Raw genomic sequence first — 20,064 nt, 5'->3', positions numbered from 1 at the left:
CCTCAAAAGTTAGCACTAAAGTACACCAAGACCTGTCTGACAGCTTCATCAGAAATGATAATACTCACAAAGGCTTAGTTTATCAGACGGCAGTATAGTACAGGTGTCGCTATCATTTTTTTATATTCCCTTTAGACGCAGCAATCTTACATAAAGGGCATTAGAGAGGTCATGATACAGGTATACTTAACCATTGTTGAATTAGGTTATAGCCTTATGTTCTTTGTATAAAATCATCATGAACAAAGAGCACCTTTAATGATCAGTAGGAATAAAAAATCAAGTTTAATTTCACACACAATGGAAACATTGTTTTTGATCAAGATGTATTGTTCTCCATAATACATTTAATTAAGCCGTGCTTATGTGGGTTTATCCAAAGCAATAATTGCCTCATGACAAGAGAGAAACTTGACAACTCAGTAAACAATTAGTACCAAGGGAGAGAATGAAGAGCTGACTAATAGGAGAAAATGCTGCGTCAGTGGGACCGACTTAGCTCTACCTGTCCCTTAAAGGTCTTACAGGGTAATTGGTTAGGTCTGCGTGATCTGCAGTTAATAGTTCGTCTAATGGTCTGATACTTTTTATAAACTATGGAACATTAAGAATGATCACTGGAAAATAAATGAGCAGACTCACCTTCACAACATGTGTTACCACAGCAGAGTTAAGTACAAATTTAAGAACAAATAACAGCGACCCACACCTGTTGATGCGATCATTTAGGTCAAGAGACAGCGTTGCATTTGCAGTTGTTTGGTGATGCGGAAATAAACCATGGAAAATGCTTGCCTCTGCGTGAAGACTCTAAGCGTCAACATATTAGGGTTAAATTGACTTTGAGCCCGGTCAGCAGAGATAAAACCATCTGCGTGACAAATCTATTTGTTTATCTGTGTGTGCATATATAAAACGACATGAGGACCATCACCAGCGGTAGTAGTTCACGTGAAGCCTTGATGTTTCACTCTGAATCTCACACACATACTTAGCACAAAGAAAAAGCAAGCTATGTCGCCATGCAGAGGACGATGACATGTCAGAGGTCCTCACTGTAGAAGCTATTTTGTTTGGTCTCTTGGTCTTCTCTGGCATCCTGGGAAACATCCTGGTCATCCATGTGGTGAGATAATATAGAGACGTTTATCTGTTGATTGAGCTGGATGTCTTGTGTAGGATTGTTCTCAGTGTGTCTTCCTCGTACTCTCAGGTGTTTCAGTCAGCCGTGGAGAGTCCGTCTCGGAGACTCCCTCCCTCTGACACTATTTTGGTGCACCTGTCGCTGGCCAACCTGCTGACCTCACTCTTCCGCACAGTGCCCATCTTTGTGTCCGACCTGGGCTTGGACGTGTCTCTGTCTCCGGGATGGTGCCGAATCTTCATGCTGCTGTGGGTGTGGTGGCGAGCTGTGGGCTGTTGGGTGACCCTGGCACTCAGCGTCTTCCACTGCACCACCCTGAGGCGACAGCACGTGGCCTTTGGACCTCTCGCACAGCAGAGGGAGAGACGGCGGGTTTGGACTGTTCTGGGTCTGGTGTGGGGGGCAAACCTGGCCTTCTCAATTCCAGCTCTCATATATAGCACTCATGTTCATGGCAACTTCACTGTGGAGCTGATGGTGATCAGCTGCACCACCAGGCCACTTCTGGGCTGTGTCTGGGAGTTCCCCTCAGACCAACAGGGTTCAGCCTTCGCCTCCTCCTCGCTCGTACTTAATGAAGTGTTGCCGCTGGTGCTGATGGTTTGCACTAACCTGGCCACACTTCATGCTCTGGCGAAACACATCCGAGCTGTTACCGCGGCGGGAGAGTCGGGAGAAAACCACGGGGAGCAGGACAAACACGTGTCCACCGAACGCAAAGCAGCTCATGTAATCATGTCGCTGGTGTCGCTCTTTGTGGTCTGCTGGGCGCTACAGGTTGCTGCGGTGACATACTACAACCATGATGGGGGGCACCACGCTGAGGGGCTGCTGACTGTGGCCCACTTCTCTGCCTCGCTGTTTGTAGGATTCAGTCCCATGGTGGTGGCCCTGGGACACGGTAAGCTGAGGAGGAGAATCAGGAGTATGGTCCTGATGTGGTCTAAAGTTCTTAAATGCCACAAGGAGGACACTGAAGAAGGGGTTAAATCCCCAAAGACTAAAGGAAAGAGGGGAAAACAAACTGTTTTTATTGTTCAAAAAGAGAGGGAGGTCATAAAAGTGAAGGAGAAAGCTCAAGCAGACAAGTGATGGAAGTAAAGTATGACTGTATTGATGCTTAAATACTGAAAGAAATATTAAAATGTCTACCAAAAATGTGCACGGATGTGTCATCAATTTTAATCATAGGCACCATACTGCATGTTTCCTCCAGACAACACTGTATTATTTTAGCTTTTTTAGATATTTCAAGCCATTTAATGCAAGTCAAAGTGAGACACAGTATCTTGGCTAGGTCAGAAATCATTACAGTGTAATCAAGCAGGGGATCTGGTTTCTTTTATTGTTGGAACTATTTGATCCAATCCAATGTATCATTGCTTCTTTGTTGTTTCTTTTGAGCTGAGATAAATTCTAATAAATAAAGCCAATATCAGGTACAATGTCTCCGTAGGCTTCACAGTCAAGAATAAAAACTTTCTAATGGCTCAAAGCCAGTCCGATCTACGCCAAAGACAAAATCTTTAAAAAAAAATTAACACAAAAACAAGAGAAAACTTGGAAGTTTAGAGTTGCTATGAGTTTATTTTAGGGATTTATTATTTGCACCCGGATGATAATCACATGGCAGCTTTCGGTCTATTCACACCCAGCCAAGTTGAATATGGCCTTAATTTAGCAATAATGAGCTGACTGAAACATTTCAGAAAAAATATAATAGTAGTAGTGATAGTATGAGTAGTATAAAGGGTAACAGAGTATGTCTGTGAAGTAGGTTGTGGTCGATGAGTGGGTCAAACTCAGGATTTTCACCCAGGAGACTGTGGTTTGTTTTCTGTGAGAGGCCTATTTTTTACACTTAGGTGACTTAATATGCTGTTTGTTTTTAAAAAAAAAATCAGTTTTCAGTCGCAGTTCTGTTTAGGAAAAGTATACATAAACTACAGTAGGCTACACATATATATATGTGTGTGTATATATATATATCGGCATATATATAGCATTCAAATAGCATTGTTGGCTACAGACAATTTGATTTTGCTTTCAAATGACATTCATTCTACACTGAACAGAAACAGCAACATGTTAGACCCAGATATTGGCAGTGCAACTCATGCAATATCAACTTATTCATTGGTTCTGGTATATATTTATGTAGTTTCAGTTTGACTATTTGTTTAGACTTCAATAATTGGGCCATGTAGCACAAATCCTTGTAACCTAAATTACTTTCCATTGAGTCCATCAGTCCAACCACAGTCACACACTTATTAAGGAAGGTTTAAATGGGGGTTTTTTGTGATACAAATAATAGTTAATGATAAGCAGTTTATGTGTGTGCTGCACAGGGGATCCGTCAGTGAGAGAGGATAGACTTGAGGAAAGAACGTAGCCCCCGGTGGCCAATTGCCAGAACAGCAGGTGACATTGCAATGAAGATGATGTTGGCAAAACGAGCAATGACCAGAAGAAACTCTGCTGAGGAGCCCCTGTTGTAGTTGAAATAGTTGACAGAGATAATGCTGGTTCCCCACGATGCTATGAAGAGCATTATGAGAGTGAGAATCACCTGGAGAAACACACAATACAATGAATTAGGGAAGTGACCTATTCACTACCCATCTTCATGACGAACATAGCTTCTGGTAAACTCTTCACAACCAAAAAGCCTCCCCCTTCCACCCTCGTCTTCCTCACCTTGGCTGCTCGTCTCTCAGCAGGCACCCGTTTTATGACCGGTGCATCCTTCGCTGACCTCCGCACCCTGCTGTGGGTGTAGAGTGTGTAAAGGGAGCCCAGGTTGGTGAAGGCCATTAGGATTATGGGAATAGTTTCATGGATCACCATCGATGTGGTTGCATAGGCCAGACCACTGTAGCTGGAGGGAAAGTTCCACACACAGCCCAGCAGGGGGCGCGTTGTGCTGCTCACCAGCATCAGGGTCTGAGAGAGGAGGAGGAAGATAGAGGGATGGAGGAGGAAGAGGGTGGAACAAACATTTAGTTAGCAACCTATGGAGAGTAATTTTCTCCATATCAAAAGGGAAATCTACTTCTGACACAGCATTATTACACTAGTATTGCTAATCTACACGATTTGAGGACTTTCCGCAACACTTTGTCCAGTGTAACATTTTTTCTATATCAAATTTTGTTGTTTTAGGGATTTTACTTGTTATTTTCTCATCACAGAACAATTCTCAAAACTTTAAACGACTATTACAGTGTTTTTGGTTTTAACTCCTTGGATATTTGTAATATTTTTACTCACCATTTTCTGAAATCATCTCAAGGGAGTTGTCTAATTGAAAAGGTCTGCACATTTGTTTTGTCAATTTTACATAATCATTTGGTAATGCAGCTTAACTTTAAAGTCAGCATTAAATTAACCTCATATTACTAATGTTGTTTCATTATGACAATGTAACTTTAATAAAAACAAATGCAAACTTGTTTACTGAGATGGGCTAATGAATGCGGGTTTCAAAAGTGCATTGAGTTTTCATCCCCTACAGAAATGAATGGACACCAGCCTCGAATAGAAAAAAGTATACTAACATTTCTAAAACAAGTAGCATGGTGCACAAAATGAAGCTGTGGTGTAAAGTGTACATGATTTGTATAAAAAAAACTGACATGCTTTAACTTAAGATAATGCAGCCTCCTGTTGCAGCAGGCTCTCACCTCTGTGCTGTTCACGTCCCCGTTAGTGGAAAAGATATGAGCAGGAATGGAGTAAACAAAGTTGAGAAGCCAGATGAGGGCCAGACTCAGCAGTAGGGTCTTAGGAAGGACCCGGGGCCCGTTACGGCTCCCACTGTTAGGAGCCACACGCCTCAACGTCTGGAGGTGGAAAGCACTGAGGAAGAGCGTTGACCAAACATTGACCGATCGCAGCCACACCCAGACACCCATGAGGACCTGACACCACTCTTTCGAAGAGTACAGCTGTAAAAGAAAGAGGCCGGTGCATATTAAATAATTTCCTCACTAATATCCTGTACTCACATTTCTCTCCTGGAGATACAAAGAGGTCTCGTTCACCAACCTTACTTTATTCAGCTTCTGTTTAATACACGTTTTAGCTGCTGTAGATTCTTTGGGGCAAACGCATACTACTTAGACAAAACCTTGTCAAAATGTACACTCAAGAAATCAACATATCTTTTAAATTAACAAAAGGGTCAATCTTAAAAAACATTGATTTTAAAGCACACGTACCTCGAGTCCGATGTCGGAGATGACAAGTGGTATGTTCCTCATCAGAGACACTAGCAGGTTAGACAGTGCCATGTTAATGATGATGATGTCCGAGTTACGTCCCCCAGCATGGTCCGTTAATACTCCCTTACCAATCACCCCAACAACAGCGGAATTACCCAGGACGCCCAGAAGCACCAGGATGATGTAAAAAGCAGTTTGCACAGGTGACACAGAGACACGAAGTCCCATTCCCACAAGCATTGTCTCTCCATCGTCCTCCATGTTCGTTGCAGCCATTCCTAAACAACCTTGTCTATGAAGTTTTAACAGCTAATGTAAAGTCTTTAAGCATGTTTCATCCTCAATTTAATGTTCGTCAGATGTATATAATTCAGTTTCCATCCTCCAGCATCCTGCAAACATATCATGCACCAGTATATTAACCCCAGTGGTATTTTGTGCTTCTTGATCTTTGCAGATGCAGTCGGATAACTTAAGACACTCCTCTTGGGGCCAATAAAAAAAGAAGGTGGTCCTACCTGTGTCATCACCACAAAAAACTGACAGCAGAGGTGTCGCTGTGCTACGGTCTGGTGAGACGATCCCTGTTAGGCTGTCAGAAAGCCAAAAAACACCCACAATGTTTTATGCCTTGGGGATCTTCAGGCGTGTGTTAATGAACCACAGGAGATTAATCAGCGTACCTGAATGAAATGTGCTTTCTTTGCAACTTGATTCGTTTCTCAATCATCCTCTTGGTAGTTGAAGCCTTTTTGATTGTGTGCATGGGAAGTAGTGCTTGTGACTGTGTTTTTAGCAATTTGATAGCACTATGTAACTTATGATTTGACTGTATGTCACCAGGTCAGACATGGGCGCCAATAAAAACTACAACCCAATAACCAATTACACAAGTTCCTTCATTGAAATAAATCAGTTTACCGTCAAACCAGTTCTCTAGAAGTAAATCAAATGGTGTTGTCCCTCCCCTTCTCATTTAGCATTCACAAACCACCATGGTCACTTATTCAAGTGGTCACTAATGTAACAATGATTAAACCCCTATTTGTCACATGAAGTAGCAAAACAAATCTGGCTATATTTCCACTAACTAGACTTGATGTGCTTTTGTGAAAGTTTCCAGCCAAAGATATGATTCTCGCTTTGGATGAGACAGGTTCTACATTCATATCCTGTACAAGCCCCCATTTATCACAAACTGCAATTGTGACAAAGGGAGTATTTCATGCAGGAGATTTTTAACAAACATTATTTAAACTGAACTAAACAATTGGGTGTGGAGATCAGTAACATCAACTATTAAATAAATGTATGGATGTGTGTTGTATGTGCTGTCAAGGTGTTGCAAGGTGTAAAAAAACAAATTCACACTATATCAAACAAGTAATTTGCCTTTCTTCAATGTTACAGTGATTTATTTAGGTTGCGTGTGCAAGACATTCAGCAATACCTTAAACAGCAACTGCATTTTGGTTTTCCCTGTCCTTTATTGTCACTGCTGCATAAACATGAAACACACCAATGTCTTTACTAATATTTGAACACAAATTAGATTCATTGTAATTTTAAGACCCTCTAAAACGTGTTTTTTGTGTTATCCATTTCATTCTAACCATGCAGGATAAATATATTTCATTAACAGGTTTTTGTGTGCTCAAGTGTTGTTATAAAATATAATAGAAAAAAACTCTAATTATGCTTAAAAGGTAATTTATGTCAGGTAACAAGAAGACATGAAGCTCACCATTTATTCAGTCAGCAATGTCTGATTGCAGCCAACCGACACTAGATGGCCCCATAAACAACCAAATACTAAAGAGGACTAAACATTTTAGTTTAGTTCTATTACCTTCCAACATTAACATATTACCAGACAAACCTGGCCATCATTTCAGTAGCAAATACAAAACAACTAATTAGAAAAATATATTCACTGTACATATTTGCTATCAGCAATTAACACGTATGAGCACTATGCAGAGTACAGAGACATGATGCAGATACAGTATGCAATTTACTCTGATCAGAAGTGCTGATAACATGAAATGCAATTTTCTATTCATGCTTTACAAAAACCACATCGTCTCTGCCTTTTAGCAGGTGAGGTCGCAGTTTATCAGGGTGCTTGCATTTTTAATTACATAGCTTTACCTCTACAATTCTCAAAGCTAGTGAGCCTTTCGGCATGTGCAGAGTAGGATTTTGTTGTGCATGTGTTGTTCCTCAATGGTATGACGGTATATGATGCAGTGACATTTCCTCTTTTAACCCTCTTTTCCCTCATGGCAACTCTACTTCGTTGTCCTCTCATGTTAAACTGAGGAACGACTGAATGCTACAGTGACTCACTATTGTGCCTCTTGAGGTACAAGTGGTATTAAAAGACAGAACGGGCCGGGCCTAGCTTGTATCCATGCTCATTTACTAGATATCTCTGCAAACAATACATAGACTACTTTGACATAACGTCAACACTAACCTCTTAACATTCTGTTGATAGTGTTAGTTCATTTTTTGAATGTTTAAACAAACATTCTGGCCAGATCCTACACATTGCACACTTAAAAACGTTGAATACTTGCAGGAAGGAGACCAGTTTTATATAATTTCAAGCAAATACACCTGTACTTATGTAACAGTACATTTTAAGAGTAGGCTATAATCATAATGATAAATAATAATTGCATACTCTGCAGCTTATGTGCCTGTCAGACTAAATGTCAGAAACTAACTATTGGAACAAATGTGTATTGTTTTGGTGGGCAGACTTACTGCCAGATTTATGATAAAAATGAATAATTCTGTCAGATTTTTCTTAGCCATTGTGAGGACGGAGAGCTGGGGTTATGTGATAAAGCCTTTTATAATGATGTTCATAATAATATTCAGTCCTGCGCAAGTAATCTAGTTCATCCAGCACTCAAAATGCTTGATTTCACCAACTTTTTTGCTCCAGCTGCCTGATTGCTGCAGACTGTGGTCGTTAACCCCACTGGCTGCAATCTATCAGAGACAAGAGACAGACAAATGGGAAATTACACTTCCTCTAATGAACCAAACCCGTTATTTATGAACATAATTGCAGGAATTAAGAAAAAAAAAAGATAATAATATTCAGCTCAGCCAACCTGTGTGCCTCTCTGCAGTGCAGCACAACCCGTCTCCTCGGCCGGAGCTGTAGACCGGGGACACACACACTCGACTGTTTGGTGCAAGGTGCGTGAGACGTGTTGAACGAGAGGTGGGAGGCAGGTAGACGGAGGACATGGATGGCTTTATGCTGTGGGAGTTTTCTGTCTCCCAGCTCAGCCAGTAGCCTTTCAAACCTTCCTGGTGGGCCTGCCACGCTACCTGAACCTCCTGACGCTCCACCGGGGTCAACTGAAGGTCGTCCAGGGCTGGCAGAGGTGCTGCTGGGATAAAAACATAGAGCAAAGCAAGGCAAAGATTTAAACAGACTGCTTAAGTGAGACTGAGAAGGGATGATTCACAAATGGCTCTGAAGTTTAACTTTCAATAAAGACAAATAAACAGAACAAAGCAATGCTTTTAACCGATGAAACCTAAAATATCATAAAGAATCTGGAACTGAAAGACACAAACTCACATTTGTGCACACAGACATAAAACCATGGTATACAAACATCAAACTGAAAACGTACCCTCTTGAGTGCATGCCCTGACAGTCATGGCTCTTTCTTTTCCATTCACATGCAGAGCGCTGACTGTGACCAGGTACTGAGTGTCCGGCTCCAGGCCGGTCAGAACCGTAGAGTTCTGCTGGCTGTTGAATGTCACGGTGTGGACGTCTCCGCTTGGAATAGCTCCATACTCCACCGTATATCTCTGGACTCGAGCCAGCTGCAGTGGACCCCAGCTCACACGGATCTGACGAGGGCCAGAGTCTGACACGGAGACCACTGTCGGGCTGAGAACATCTGAGGGGAGACGAGGCAGAGGGGGGGGACAGGAGACACAGGTGAGGTGAAGATTAGCTGCAGCACATTAAGGTTCTTTATAATAGATTCAGGTCCAAGCCTCGTGTGCCTTACATAGATTGTTGTGCAACATTTGATAGTCAAGTCAGATGAAGCGTGTGCTGATGCAATTTAGCAAAAACAATTATATTACAAACTTTAAATGTTAGACAAGTAGCAGAAAAACATTGTGGTCTGTAATGGCACAGATATCTGTCTAGAAACAAACCATCAACCCTCTTTATTACACACTCAGCCAGTTGAATGACTCGGTCTCCAGTTTTGTGATAAATATCTATCAGAAAAATCAACAATTCAATAACAAGTATGTTTTTGAAATGCAATACAGGATTATAAAAACACATTTATTTAAAGGGGGGAGTCCCCTTTAAAACCTCTCACCAGGAAGTGTGGTGAAGTTAACAGAGAGTGTGTTAAACAGCCTCTGGTTGGACTCTGGACGTAGGGTGGCTGTGTAGGTGGTGTCAGGCTGCAGGTTGGTCAGCTCCACCCAACTAGAGCCACCTGGCAGAATGCGTCTAATTTCATTGTCCATTTTCAACATAGAGTTGTACCAGAGCTCATAGTAACCGCTCTCTATGGTCAGAACAGGACGCCACTGCAGCACAGCACTATGGGAAGTCAAGTCAACCACGCGCAGCCGCTCTGCACGAATAATTTCTATAGATGAGACACAACAAGATGAAAGAGACAGGTTAGAGATGCAAAGTGAGATAAAACATAGAAACTGGATAACCCTTTTGTTAAATATCCCTTTTTCTGTCTAAAATTTGCGTTTAGTATCTTCCATGCTAAACCTAATATTCTAAACACACACACACACACACACACACACACACACACACACACACACACACACACACACACACACACACACACACACACACACACACACACACACACACGTACCGATAATGGCCTCCCTCAGGTCCTCTGTGATGATTTCTATGTTCTCTATGTCCACAGAGTAGAGATGAGACTGCACTGGAGGTGTCACTGCACGTTGTAACACCTGGTAGTTGCCATGTACTGTAGTAACAGCTAAAACAGAAACTCCCTGCGCCTTCAGCTCAGACATCAGCTTGTTCACGTCTCCAGGCTGCACACCATCAGTCAGCCACAGCAGTATCTTTGGCACGTCCTTGTCCGTCTCTGTCAGAAGCTCCTGGGCCACCTTAAGCGCCGCCACTGTGTTGGTGTCGCCCTGCAGCTGGGTGACATTCTGCAGAGCTTTCTGCAGAGTTTCCTGATTGTTGTGGACATCCAGGCTGAACTCCAGGTTAGGGTTTGTGCCCACCTGCAGCAGCCCGACTCTTACATGCCCACGGCCCAATGAGAAGGGGCGAAGCAGCTCGGTAGCGAAGAGCAACAGGTGTAAGAACTCGTAGTTTGCTACGCTTCCTGAAGAGTCCAGCAGAAGGAGAATATCCCCTTCACAGCAGTTTAACGCTGTGCACAACGGAAGGAAAAACAGGAGGGTCATTTCAATATGTGGTCCTTCTTGTTTTGATTGACAGGTTCAATAGTTACCATATTTTAAATGTATGCTATCAGACAGCGTTCAAACCTGCTTTAACTGATGTTTTAGCCACTTGAGGGCAGTGAAAACAAACTGTTGACTCAAAATTAGCATATTATCATCTTTATGTTGATATGGCATACTTGTACGCTTACACATTATTTACAAATCCAGGAGACAGAATAACAAAAGCATTCATTTGGAGTCATGTTTCTGGGCAGCTGGAAAATATAAGTATAGTATTCACTCTCCTTTTAGCTCTTTGGCTGCAAAATGCTTCTTTATGTTCACCAGCTAGTCGCTAACTTTGTCTGCTGTATGGAGCTGGATAGGTAGTGTAAAGTGTGTTGAGATTAGATTAGTTTAGTTAGATTTATTCCAAACATGAAACAAATATAACAAATGTTTTAGGAAAACAGAAAAAACAATTAAATGACCAGTAAATACATAAAGTACATTCCAAATACACTATATATTAAAAATAAACTGAATAGATAAATAATAGATAGACAGACAGACAGACAGACAGACAGACAGACAGACAGACAGACAGACAGACAGACAGACAGACAGACAGACAGATAGATAGATAGATAGATAGATAGATAGATAGATAGATAGATAGATAGATAGATAGATAGATAGATAGATAGATAGATAGATTGAAGTAAACTATAATGAACTTAATGTTTATCATATTAATAACAACAACATCAACAACGAGGGTCACATTCTCAAGAGAGACATGGCCCCTTTCTCATTCCTGTACCTAATAAAAATTATTTATAAATTATACATAAATACATTTTCTGAAATTGATTTATGTTTCTTCTTTGCTTAATTTCTTTATTAAAACCATTCCATGGACTTACCCCACAAATTGTTATACACATGCTCTTCCTAGTGGTACAAACATAATGTTTTTTTATTAGATTAGATCATCCTTGTCCAGGTTATAGCCCCTGTCTCTGTCTGAGGACATATTTTTTTGTTCCTTGCCAGGTAGTTAATTATTCCTTGCTTTGTAACTAATTTGTGCTGTATTAAATTCTACCAGATCCATAGTAGAATAGAAAGTGACTTCAAAAACAGCATGTTAATGTGTTTGCAATATCCTACACTGTGTACTATCCCCATAGCTCTTTTGTGTAGTATGCATAATAAGTGCAATGTGCTTTTGTAAGTGTTACCCCACTTATTTTTTAGAGCTGTTAGTACAGTTGCCTATTTGGGCTGAAAACGGTGTTGAGAAGAGCAGTAAAAAGATTCAGAGTGAATCAAAACAGTAAAGTAGTGGGACAAAAAAACAAACAATGAGCTGAAAGACACTAAATCTACAGACTCAGGTGATAATTCTCTGACAGTTTGTCACCAAAAGCAACAGCTTTTCGCAGACACTTTTATGTCTGCGAAAGGTGTGGTAACAGCAGCTTTTTAGTAGAGCTTCAATTCTCACCTTTTTAGACATTGGATCAAGACAGAGACAGACAAGAAAAGTTTTTAATTAATGTTTAACATGGAATTTTCATAGAACAAGGTGACTTATTAAGTGCCTACGCAGAAAGATACTAGAAACTGTTGAATGTGATGAATCATTACATAATTACTATTTTAATATCTCAATCATATAACACTGGTTTAAGGTATATGAGGCTCATCTTATTAATGCCACAGATGCCAGTTGGGGAAGCATTACCATAAAGAAGAAAGTCAATATCAGGTTTATGAAGTGTTTTGTTACATAATACTGAAATCCTGAGAACAATCTGCTCAAACGTTACCAAAATATGTCAGACAAACATTGCATTGAGAAAACTTTCAATGTGGCTACAGCAGCATTTTTTTTTAGAGCGCAGAATAAAGAAAATTAGGTCACTTTAGTTGATTTATCATGACACTAGAGTGAGATTTCCTTTAAATCAGTGACAACCCCTTCCCCCACCAAGAAAATCATATCAGAGAGTAAAGGAGGAAAAACATGTCTCCACTTATTGAGATCTCTCCACTTGAAGGAACACATATGGTTTTCCCATCTTCACCTTTCATCATTTCTCAGAAGCCATTGTGCTCCATTTTGTCATTAAAATGATGTCTTAGTGGAATCATTTTCAATGGCAAGAATCAATTCAAGCTGAAAGCACCATCCTGCACAATCAGATGTCCAATACATTTGGTGACTCACTCACTCATCTGTTCCACCTGGAAAGGGTCTCTAATTATCCTGCTCACTGCGTGTGACTTTTGGTACATTTTGTTCCTGTAGTTCATGAGACATTGGTTTTATGACACCACTTGTTATTAAAAAAAAACTAATACACTGACATTCAGTCTTAGAATTATCTGTATTGAGGGTGTTTTTTAAATGTGTATGTTATATGACAATGAATTAAAAACAAATACATAATGTTCACTTCTACCACATCGTTGACACTTTTCCATTTGCAGCTCCTCTGCAGAACACACCCATTATGTTATTGCAGCAGTGGTCCATAGTCATTAAACTTTTATAGTGAGGCAGAAAATAAAGCAGCAGGAAAATAAACGGCAGGGAGGAAATGAGGGAGAACAGCGCAATCAGGCAAAGATGTGTCAGCTTACATCTAAACAAAACACAGCTAACTTACAACAACTCACAACAAGTGCAAGAGAAGAGATGTATCTGGAAAAGAGGTGAAACCTCCGTGGACATTTATATATATATATATATATATATACATTGTGACAACGAGACAGAATGATGAGGGGAGATGTTGGATAAGAGTTGTTGATGGAGACGTTAAGGAATTTCTCCATCTTTGCATTGCTCAAAGGATAATACATGTGAATATGTATTTGTGTGTGTGAGAGAGATTTGAGCATGTCATCTGTCATATTATTGGTTTTAAGCTGTGCCAGGGCCATATGCCTCACTGCAGAGCTGCACAGATGAAGGAATTATATGTTAATGCCTCCTGTGAAGTATACTGAGGGCAATATTGACATGAAACAGACAGATGGTAGATGATCCAGTCTTTGTTGGATCAAAATCAATGCAGGCTACTTCTAAACACGTCTAGAATCTAAAATAATCTAAATATAAAGCTGCATGTTGCTCTGCTACTTTTTGATCAGATTTTCTGCAGAACAGTGAAACCGCAAATTAATGAAAAATTCCACACATTCCATTTATGTTTTTTTAGGGGATCTCTAACTAAGCTATTAAGTGAAAAAAACATACTTTTAATTAGCTGTGTCCATCTGTAAGTACCTCAACCTCATCTATGTGAAAGTCAACATTGAGGACAAAGCTCCTATTGTAGGCACACTATGGACTGCTCATCGAGAATAATTAAACATGAATAATGAACAGTTGGAATGAGCGCTGGCGCCGATCTCAGTACTGAACTAAGTCTAGACTTAGTCCGGCACCCATTTCTATCTCTGATCACTTCGGCCCGTATTCTACCTTCAGACCTCTCACATCTGCTGACAAGATTATTTGCTTTCTTGCTGAGAGTTTGATGAGGAGATTGATACCATTCTCATTCCTGTACGCTAAATATGAAACTGGAGCCAGCAGCCAGTTAACTTATAGCATAAAGACTGGAAACAGCTAGCCTGGCTCTGTCTGACTGTAACAAAATACTAATTTACATGTTAAAATTAGTAAAATGAATTAGTAAAAACTCCCTAATTTATATGTTATATCTTATTTGTTTAATCTGAATACCTAAACAAACAAATTGTTCTGTGGTGTTTAAAGGGGCAATCCAACAATTTCACAAATAAAGTTGAGTTTACTGGTCATGTTACCACATGCTTGTAAAACCAGTGTAATGTCTTCAGTTGTTCTGCAGGAGCTTTGTCACGTCTGAGAAAATAACACTGATGCTGTCACAGTGATGTCATCAGGGTTAACTCAGCTCTGGCTTACAAAGATATAAAAGAAACCCAGAGTTAAAAACTGGGGCCAACAAGTTTTAAAGACGCCGGTGTTAATCATGCAGGCAGAGTCTAACCTCTGTTATAATGGGAAATGTAAGAATCAGATTTAAGAGTTTAAGTACTTTAAGAACTAAATTATTTCAACCTCTTCTGCAAAAATTGTGGCCCCTTTTTAAAATAACCCGTTGTGAGTCCCTCAACTTTATGGAAGTGCAATATTAAATTGCTGGAGTAGCCCTTTATGATTCACTCAGGCAGTCACATGCAGCTGATGTTTTAGGGAAGACCGGTGCTGCTGGACCCAATTTTTATTTGCACATGTTTCCCTGAACTGGTTGAGGTCCAATTTGGCTGTAATATCTCCAGTCGAGTCATGAATTGGACAAGATGACATTTTCCATAGCTTGTTTTGGTTAATACACACTAATAATTTGTTCCATAGGAAATCACAAAAAACACTTTAGTCCAGTTCAGCCAACTGGCATCTTTTCCAGTTTGAACCTATTAAAAAAATATCTGACATCACCTGTAGTGATGGAATAAGTATCCAGATCCTTTACAGAAAATAATTCAAAATAGACCATTACGTAAAAGTCCTTCATTCAAAATCTAAATGAAAGCACAGAACTATTTAAAAGTAAAAGTACTCATTAAGCAGAAATATGCTCCCTTTGAGTAGTAACTCATAATCATCATCAGCGCAAGTACTGCTGCATTAATGAGTTAGTACTGTAACATTTTATTGTATTCTTGTTGAAGCAAATGTAATTATTGTATAGACTGTTTAGAAGTTGAATCTATAACACTGTCTGATATATTTCACAGTGATCATGTGTTTTGTATGTACAATATTCTGACAAGAAACTAGTAACTGTAGCAGTCAGTTTAATGTAGTGGAGTAAAAAGTAAAATACAATAAGTACAATCAGCATGAAGTAGCATTAAGGTGATGTACTCAAATAGCTGCAAGTACTTAAAAACTACCGCAGTACAGTGCTTGAGTAAAGGTACTGTGAAGATGTGATTCAATAAAGTGAAATAAAACTGTTTCTTTAGAGAGACTTTTCAGATTGTATCCTTTAACAATGATTCTTTATAATAATTTTTATTATTAAAGCCCATTATATTGATTAGATGGTGAAGCTGTTACCATATAAAAAGACAAACCCATTACATGCCCTGAATTAAAAGTAATGAAACACTGCAATGCACTACCATACAATACTTCTCTGGATCAACACCGTCCATGTGTCAACTTGTTTAAACCAGACTGTCTGTGGAAATGATCCTGGCTTGTTGCTACATATTAAAATGCCAGTGATCATTAACTATCATAACTTTATACCACCCTGTGGCGTGCTGCGGTTTAAAATCCCAAAACATTTATTAACAACAATGTGTAAATATTTTACTTAAAACGTGTAAGTTTTAGAGTGCATTTGCTGAAATAGTGATTTTTACAATCAAGAAAAAAATACTTTGTTTAAAGAGGAAGGAGATCGCAACCTGTTAACGTATTCGTGAATCAGGTCAGTTTACTGCTCACGTTTCTTTCGGCCATCAATCCGTCCTCTTTCACGTCTGTATGGGAGTTTACGTTATCAACTCACCTGTGGCAGGTAAAGCAATTTGCATGTTGCTCCGCTGCAACATCGCCCAGAGGACACAGATGCCGAGTGAAAAACCCTTCATCCTCCCTGAGCAGTATTAAAAAACTAATATGAAGATGATCAGAAACAGTGCAGGCAGGTGAAATAACCAACACCTGGGCTTCTTTTACCGGTTCGCATCGCACAGATCACTCTCTCAGTTGGTCCAAGTCTGTGTTTTTTTCTTCCGCACTATCTTACTGCTGCACAGTCATCCAAACTTTTCTCCAGCAAACACCTGCGTCATTCCTACTGTCATGTTTTGCGCGCTGCAGTACGATCCCTTCCCTGCCAGTCCGCCAAACTCTTTCACTTTCTGGTCCATCTTACTCCTCCCTCCTATAGCTGCCGAGCCAGAGCATAAAATCACCGTCTCTCTTTGCTGTGGTTTGGTCTATGATGGGACTTTCTATGTTTTCTTGATGACTGTTGTTTCCTCCTGCAGTGCAATTTCCTCAGTCCAGGGTTCGGCACACGTATTAACAGCGTAAACAGTCAGGCACCTGACCAAACAGAGCCCATGCAACAGACTGAGTCCCAGAGGAACCGAGAAAATCTCATCACAAGCATGCCAGGATTAAAGCTCGGCTGTGGCTGCAAGAAAAAAATGATCTCATCTGTTTTCCCGCTACATTGTCTTTTTCTGGAGGAATAACAGTGAAACTGTTCTGGTCTTTTTCTCGGGACACCCTGTAAACCTCTCAACCTGACCACCAAACTGTACCCCACTTTGGGAAACATTAACAGGGCACCCATTTGGATCAACAAAATGGGTGCCCTTTTGTGCAAACCACAAGGAACCCCATTCATCCAGTCCATTAGACAGTATAAGAAAGAAATACCTCAGCTGCTTCTTATCAGAGAGAAAACTTGGATCAACGGCAGGCTATTGCCATGCATTTATTCCATGCGACCTACAATAGGACGCACATCACTGCCTCTCTGTGTGTGTGTGTGTGTGTGTGTGCCAACAGATTAAGATAAAGGGCTTTATCATAAAGGGCACTTACTGAATTTGCCCCTTTTGAGATGAGAGTGCCCTGCATGTGCCAAGACAAACGTTTGTTACTTCACTGGAAATAATGTGGATAATTTGCTTGAATGTGACTGCGTTCTTCTTTTTTTCCACTTTTTGCCAGTGTCTCAGACAGGCAGGGTGCCGGATGGGAGGGAGGTGCGATAGCGAGAGACAGATTGTAGAAAGATAATGTTTTAAAGAGGATATATATATATATTTTGTTTGCCTTTTGCTTACATACCAGGCTGGTATATCTAGAGAGCAGACAGATACTGAAGTTCAGTATGTTGAAAAAGACAAACAGTCTGTCTGCAGGTTCATGAACGCTGTAGTCTTCTAGATGTTCCTCTAATTTTGGGTGAAGACATATTAATGATGATGTTTGGAAGACATTTTATGACCGCTTTGATTTTTCTCAAAGCACTACACTTTAAAGAAGTGGTTCAACATTTTTAGGAAACACATGCAATTTTTTGCCTTCTTGTGCAGAGTTAGATTTTAAGGTAGATTCCACCCTCACGTCTATGGGCTGAATGTGAAGCTACTGTGAGCAGATGTTCCGGCACATGACACCCTGTAAAATGACAAAACACTGTTTATTTACGATTTACACAAACATGATATAACATGTTATTACAAGTATATGGATTTGGGACACAAATCCATATATTTGTCTAAAACTTCATGTTATGAATATCAGTTGTGTGTCATCTTCTCCGTCAGTAGCAGCTTGTTATAGTTACTTTCACTGTGGTGCATGCGGTTTTTACTTTCAATTGATACACTGATTTTGATTTTCATGGTTTATAATAAGCGAGACATATACTCCCACCCCAACTTATGTGTGTGTGTGTGTGTGTGTGTGTGAGTGTTTCCACGCTCAAAATCAATTAGAAGACTGTCTAAGCAGTAGACAATTATAAATTCCTTCTGTGCTTGAAGCATGAAGATTTACATGATTAACAAACTACCAGCGCTTCATTCTTCACAGTGTAAAAAAATCACATGCTGGGTGGGCACAGAGTAGGGAGATGTGCTATTGAAAAGCCATTTTATTAACATCATGTTGATGAGCTCTGCCTCTGCTGAGGAGTCCAGCTGATTAACTTCCAGATTAATGTGCTGTCAGCATGCCGCACAAATTACAGGGGTTGTTATCACAATAGCACAGAGAAACAATAATATTGACCACCACGGACAAGAATTAAGTCGTAACCTATTTCCCTTTAAGACTGAATGCCTTCATTATGAGCTTGAACGTTGTTGAAGAAGCCCTCAAGGACAGCTTTGAACCAAAAAGTGTCCCTTGTAAAAGCAGGGAAAACTCAATATACAGAGCACTTACAGGTATTGATTAGAGGCACCGACTCAAAGGACAGATTAATAAGGATGAAGCCTCTCTTCCTTCCATCTTTATACTCATCCGCTGTGTGGTGCATGTCCCTACAGCGGTCCCTGCAATGTGTGTGATTGTGAGTTTGAGCATGTGTGAATGTGTGCAGGTTTGTGTGTGTGTTTTTTTGACAGAGAACCAAAGGGTGCAATGTATGTGCTCTACCGTATATGCCTGTAATTATGTGAGACATTTATTGATTTTCCAAAACAAGACTGTTAATAAGCATCCAATTCTTATTGTATCGTTAATGATTGTTGATAGATTTGAAATGCACCTTTTATTTTTTGGGAAAATATGACCACACAATAATCTAAAATGTCTGACTTATCTGACTTGGCGTTTACCAATACGGTAGTGCATTAAAAGCAAACATATATAGAAGGCTTATGTAAATTAAAGACCGTCATTCAATGTATTTAAACCCAAACTTAATTGATATTGAAGTGCACTGTAGGCTATTTTAATCCTATATCCTAAAGTCAAAAAACATGGGAATCCTCCAACTCAAATGATGTAAACGCTGCTAAAGAGTAATACAACATATAACTGACAAACACAGTATTCAGTGTCATTATTTTTACAGGTATTGGGTCATAAAGGAAATTATAATTTTGACCTTATGATGGTGAAGATGAAGGTTAAGAGATCACCAAATCCATTAAGATTCATCTTCTGGGTGACAATGAATATTTTTGAAGCAAATGTCATGGCAGTTTATGAAACAGTTGTTGAGATATTCCTGTCCTGGTGGGTGGACTGACTCACTCACTGACTGACAATGTCATGCTCTGATAATGACTAAAAAACACAATAATTGATCTTGGATGGTGAGGAGCTGAGGCGAATCAGGGAAAGAAAACAAAGACATAGTGCAATAAAGAAAGAGATGTTATTTTATAACTTTTGAACTTTAATCATATTTATCAAGTTAGTATGGATGCATTCATACAGTGAAGTAGACTGTGAGAGAAAAGAGAAAGCCCCACCGCACACAAAAAAACACAATATATATCCAATTCCAATGTCCGAAGTGTGAAATAACTTCTATATGTGCGTGTGTGTTTCTGTGGTGTGTTTGTGTGTTTCAAAAAGTTGGCACAAAGTAAAATCTAATCACCAGTTTCATAGCTCTGTTGGGAGATGAGTCCATTGGAATAGATAAAACTGTTGTCAGTCCGGGGAGCTCTAAC

General features: G+C 39.9%; 3 protein-coding genes across 3 annotated transcripts; 1 reads left to right on the top strand and 2 right to left on the bottom strand.

The window, feature by feature from the left end:
• The first annotated feature begins 1,039 nt into the window (after positions 1-1,039).
• On the top strand, positions 1,040-2,236 carry LOC129105463 (olfactory receptor class A-like protein 4). The gene is made up of 2 exons (XM_054616501.1): positions 1,040-1,126; positions 1,214-2,236. The coding sequence occupies exons 1-2, from the start codon at positions 1,040-1,042 to the stop codon at positions 2,234-2,236; spliced, it is 1,110 nt and encodes a 369-aa protein (XP_054472476.1).
• Positions 2,237-3,503: 1,267 nt separating this feature from the next.
• On the bottom strand, positions 3,504-5,610 carry LOC129105469 (olfactory receptor class A-like protein 4). The gene is made up of 4 exons (XM_054616509.1): positions 5,368-5,610; positions 4,831-5,094; positions 3,845-4,090; positions 3,504-3,716 (listed from the first exon to the last, which is right to left on the bottom strand). The coding sequence occupies exons 1-4, from the start codon at positions 5,608-5,610 to the stop codon at positions 3,504-3,506; spliced, it is 966 nt and encodes a 321-aa protein (XP_054472484.1).
• A 2,874-nt stretch (positions 5,611-8,484) lies between these two features.
• Positions 8,485-16,617, bottom strand: LOC129105484 (von Willebrand factor A domain-containing protein 1-like). The gene is made up of 5 exons (XM_054616533.1): positions 16,422-16,617; positions 10,278-10,817; positions 9,750-10,028; positions 9,033-9,308; positions 8,485-8,780 (listed from the first exon to the last, which is right to left on the bottom strand). Exons 1-5 carry the CDS (start codon positions 16,501-16,503, stop codon positions 8,485-8,487), a joined length of 1,473 nt encoding a protein of 490 aa, XP_054472508.1. The 5' UTR covers positions 16,504-16,617.
• Positions 16,618-20,064: the final 3,447 nt, after the last annotated feature.

This window comes from Anoplopoma fimbria, chromosome 17, assembly GCF_027596085.1.
Source record: "Anoplopoma fimbria isolate UVic2021 breed Golden Eagle Sablefish chromosome 17, Afim_UVic_2022, whole genome shotgun sequence".
NCBI lineage: Eukaryota > Metazoa > Chordata > Actinopteri > Perciformes > Anoplopomatidae > Anoplopoma > Anoplopoma fimbria.
The sequence above is the reverse complement of the archived record's forward strand: the minus strand, read 5'-3'. Positions and strand labels throughout refer to the sequence as shown.

Coding starts and splice junctions, on each gene's coding strand:
- LOC129105463 (XM_054616501.1), top strand. CDS start 1,040: ATGTCAGAGGTCCTCACTGTAGAAGCTATTTTGTTTGGTCTCTTGGTC. Junction 1,127..1,213: donor ACATCCTGGTCATCCATGTG/GTGAGATAATAT, acceptor TCGTACTCTCAG/GTGTTTCAGTCAGCCGTGGA.
- LOC129105484 (XM_054616533.1), bottom strand. CDS start 16,503: ATGAAGGGTTTTTCACTCGGCATCTGTGTCCTCTGGGCGATGTTGCAG. Junction 10,818..16,421: donor AATTGCTTTACCTGCCACAG/GTGAGTTGATAA, acceptor CGTTGTGCACAG/CGTTAAACTGCTGTGAAGGG. Junction 9,309..9,749: donor TAACTTCACCACACTTCCTG/GTGAGAGGTTTT, acceptor GTCTCCCCTCAG/ATGTTCTCAGCCCGACAGTG.
- LOC129105469 (XM_054616509.1), bottom strand. CDS start 5,610: ATGCTTGTGGGAATGGGACTTCGTGTCTCTGTGTCACCTGTGCAAACT. Junction 5,095..5,367: donor TCTCCGACATCGGACTCGAG/GTACGTGTGCTT, acceptor TTTCTTTTACAG/CTGTACTCTTCGAAAGAGTG. Junction 4,091..4,830: donor GGGACGTGAACAGCACAGAG/GTGAGAGCCTGC, acceptor CTCCTCTCTCAG/ACCCTGATGCTGGTGAGCAG.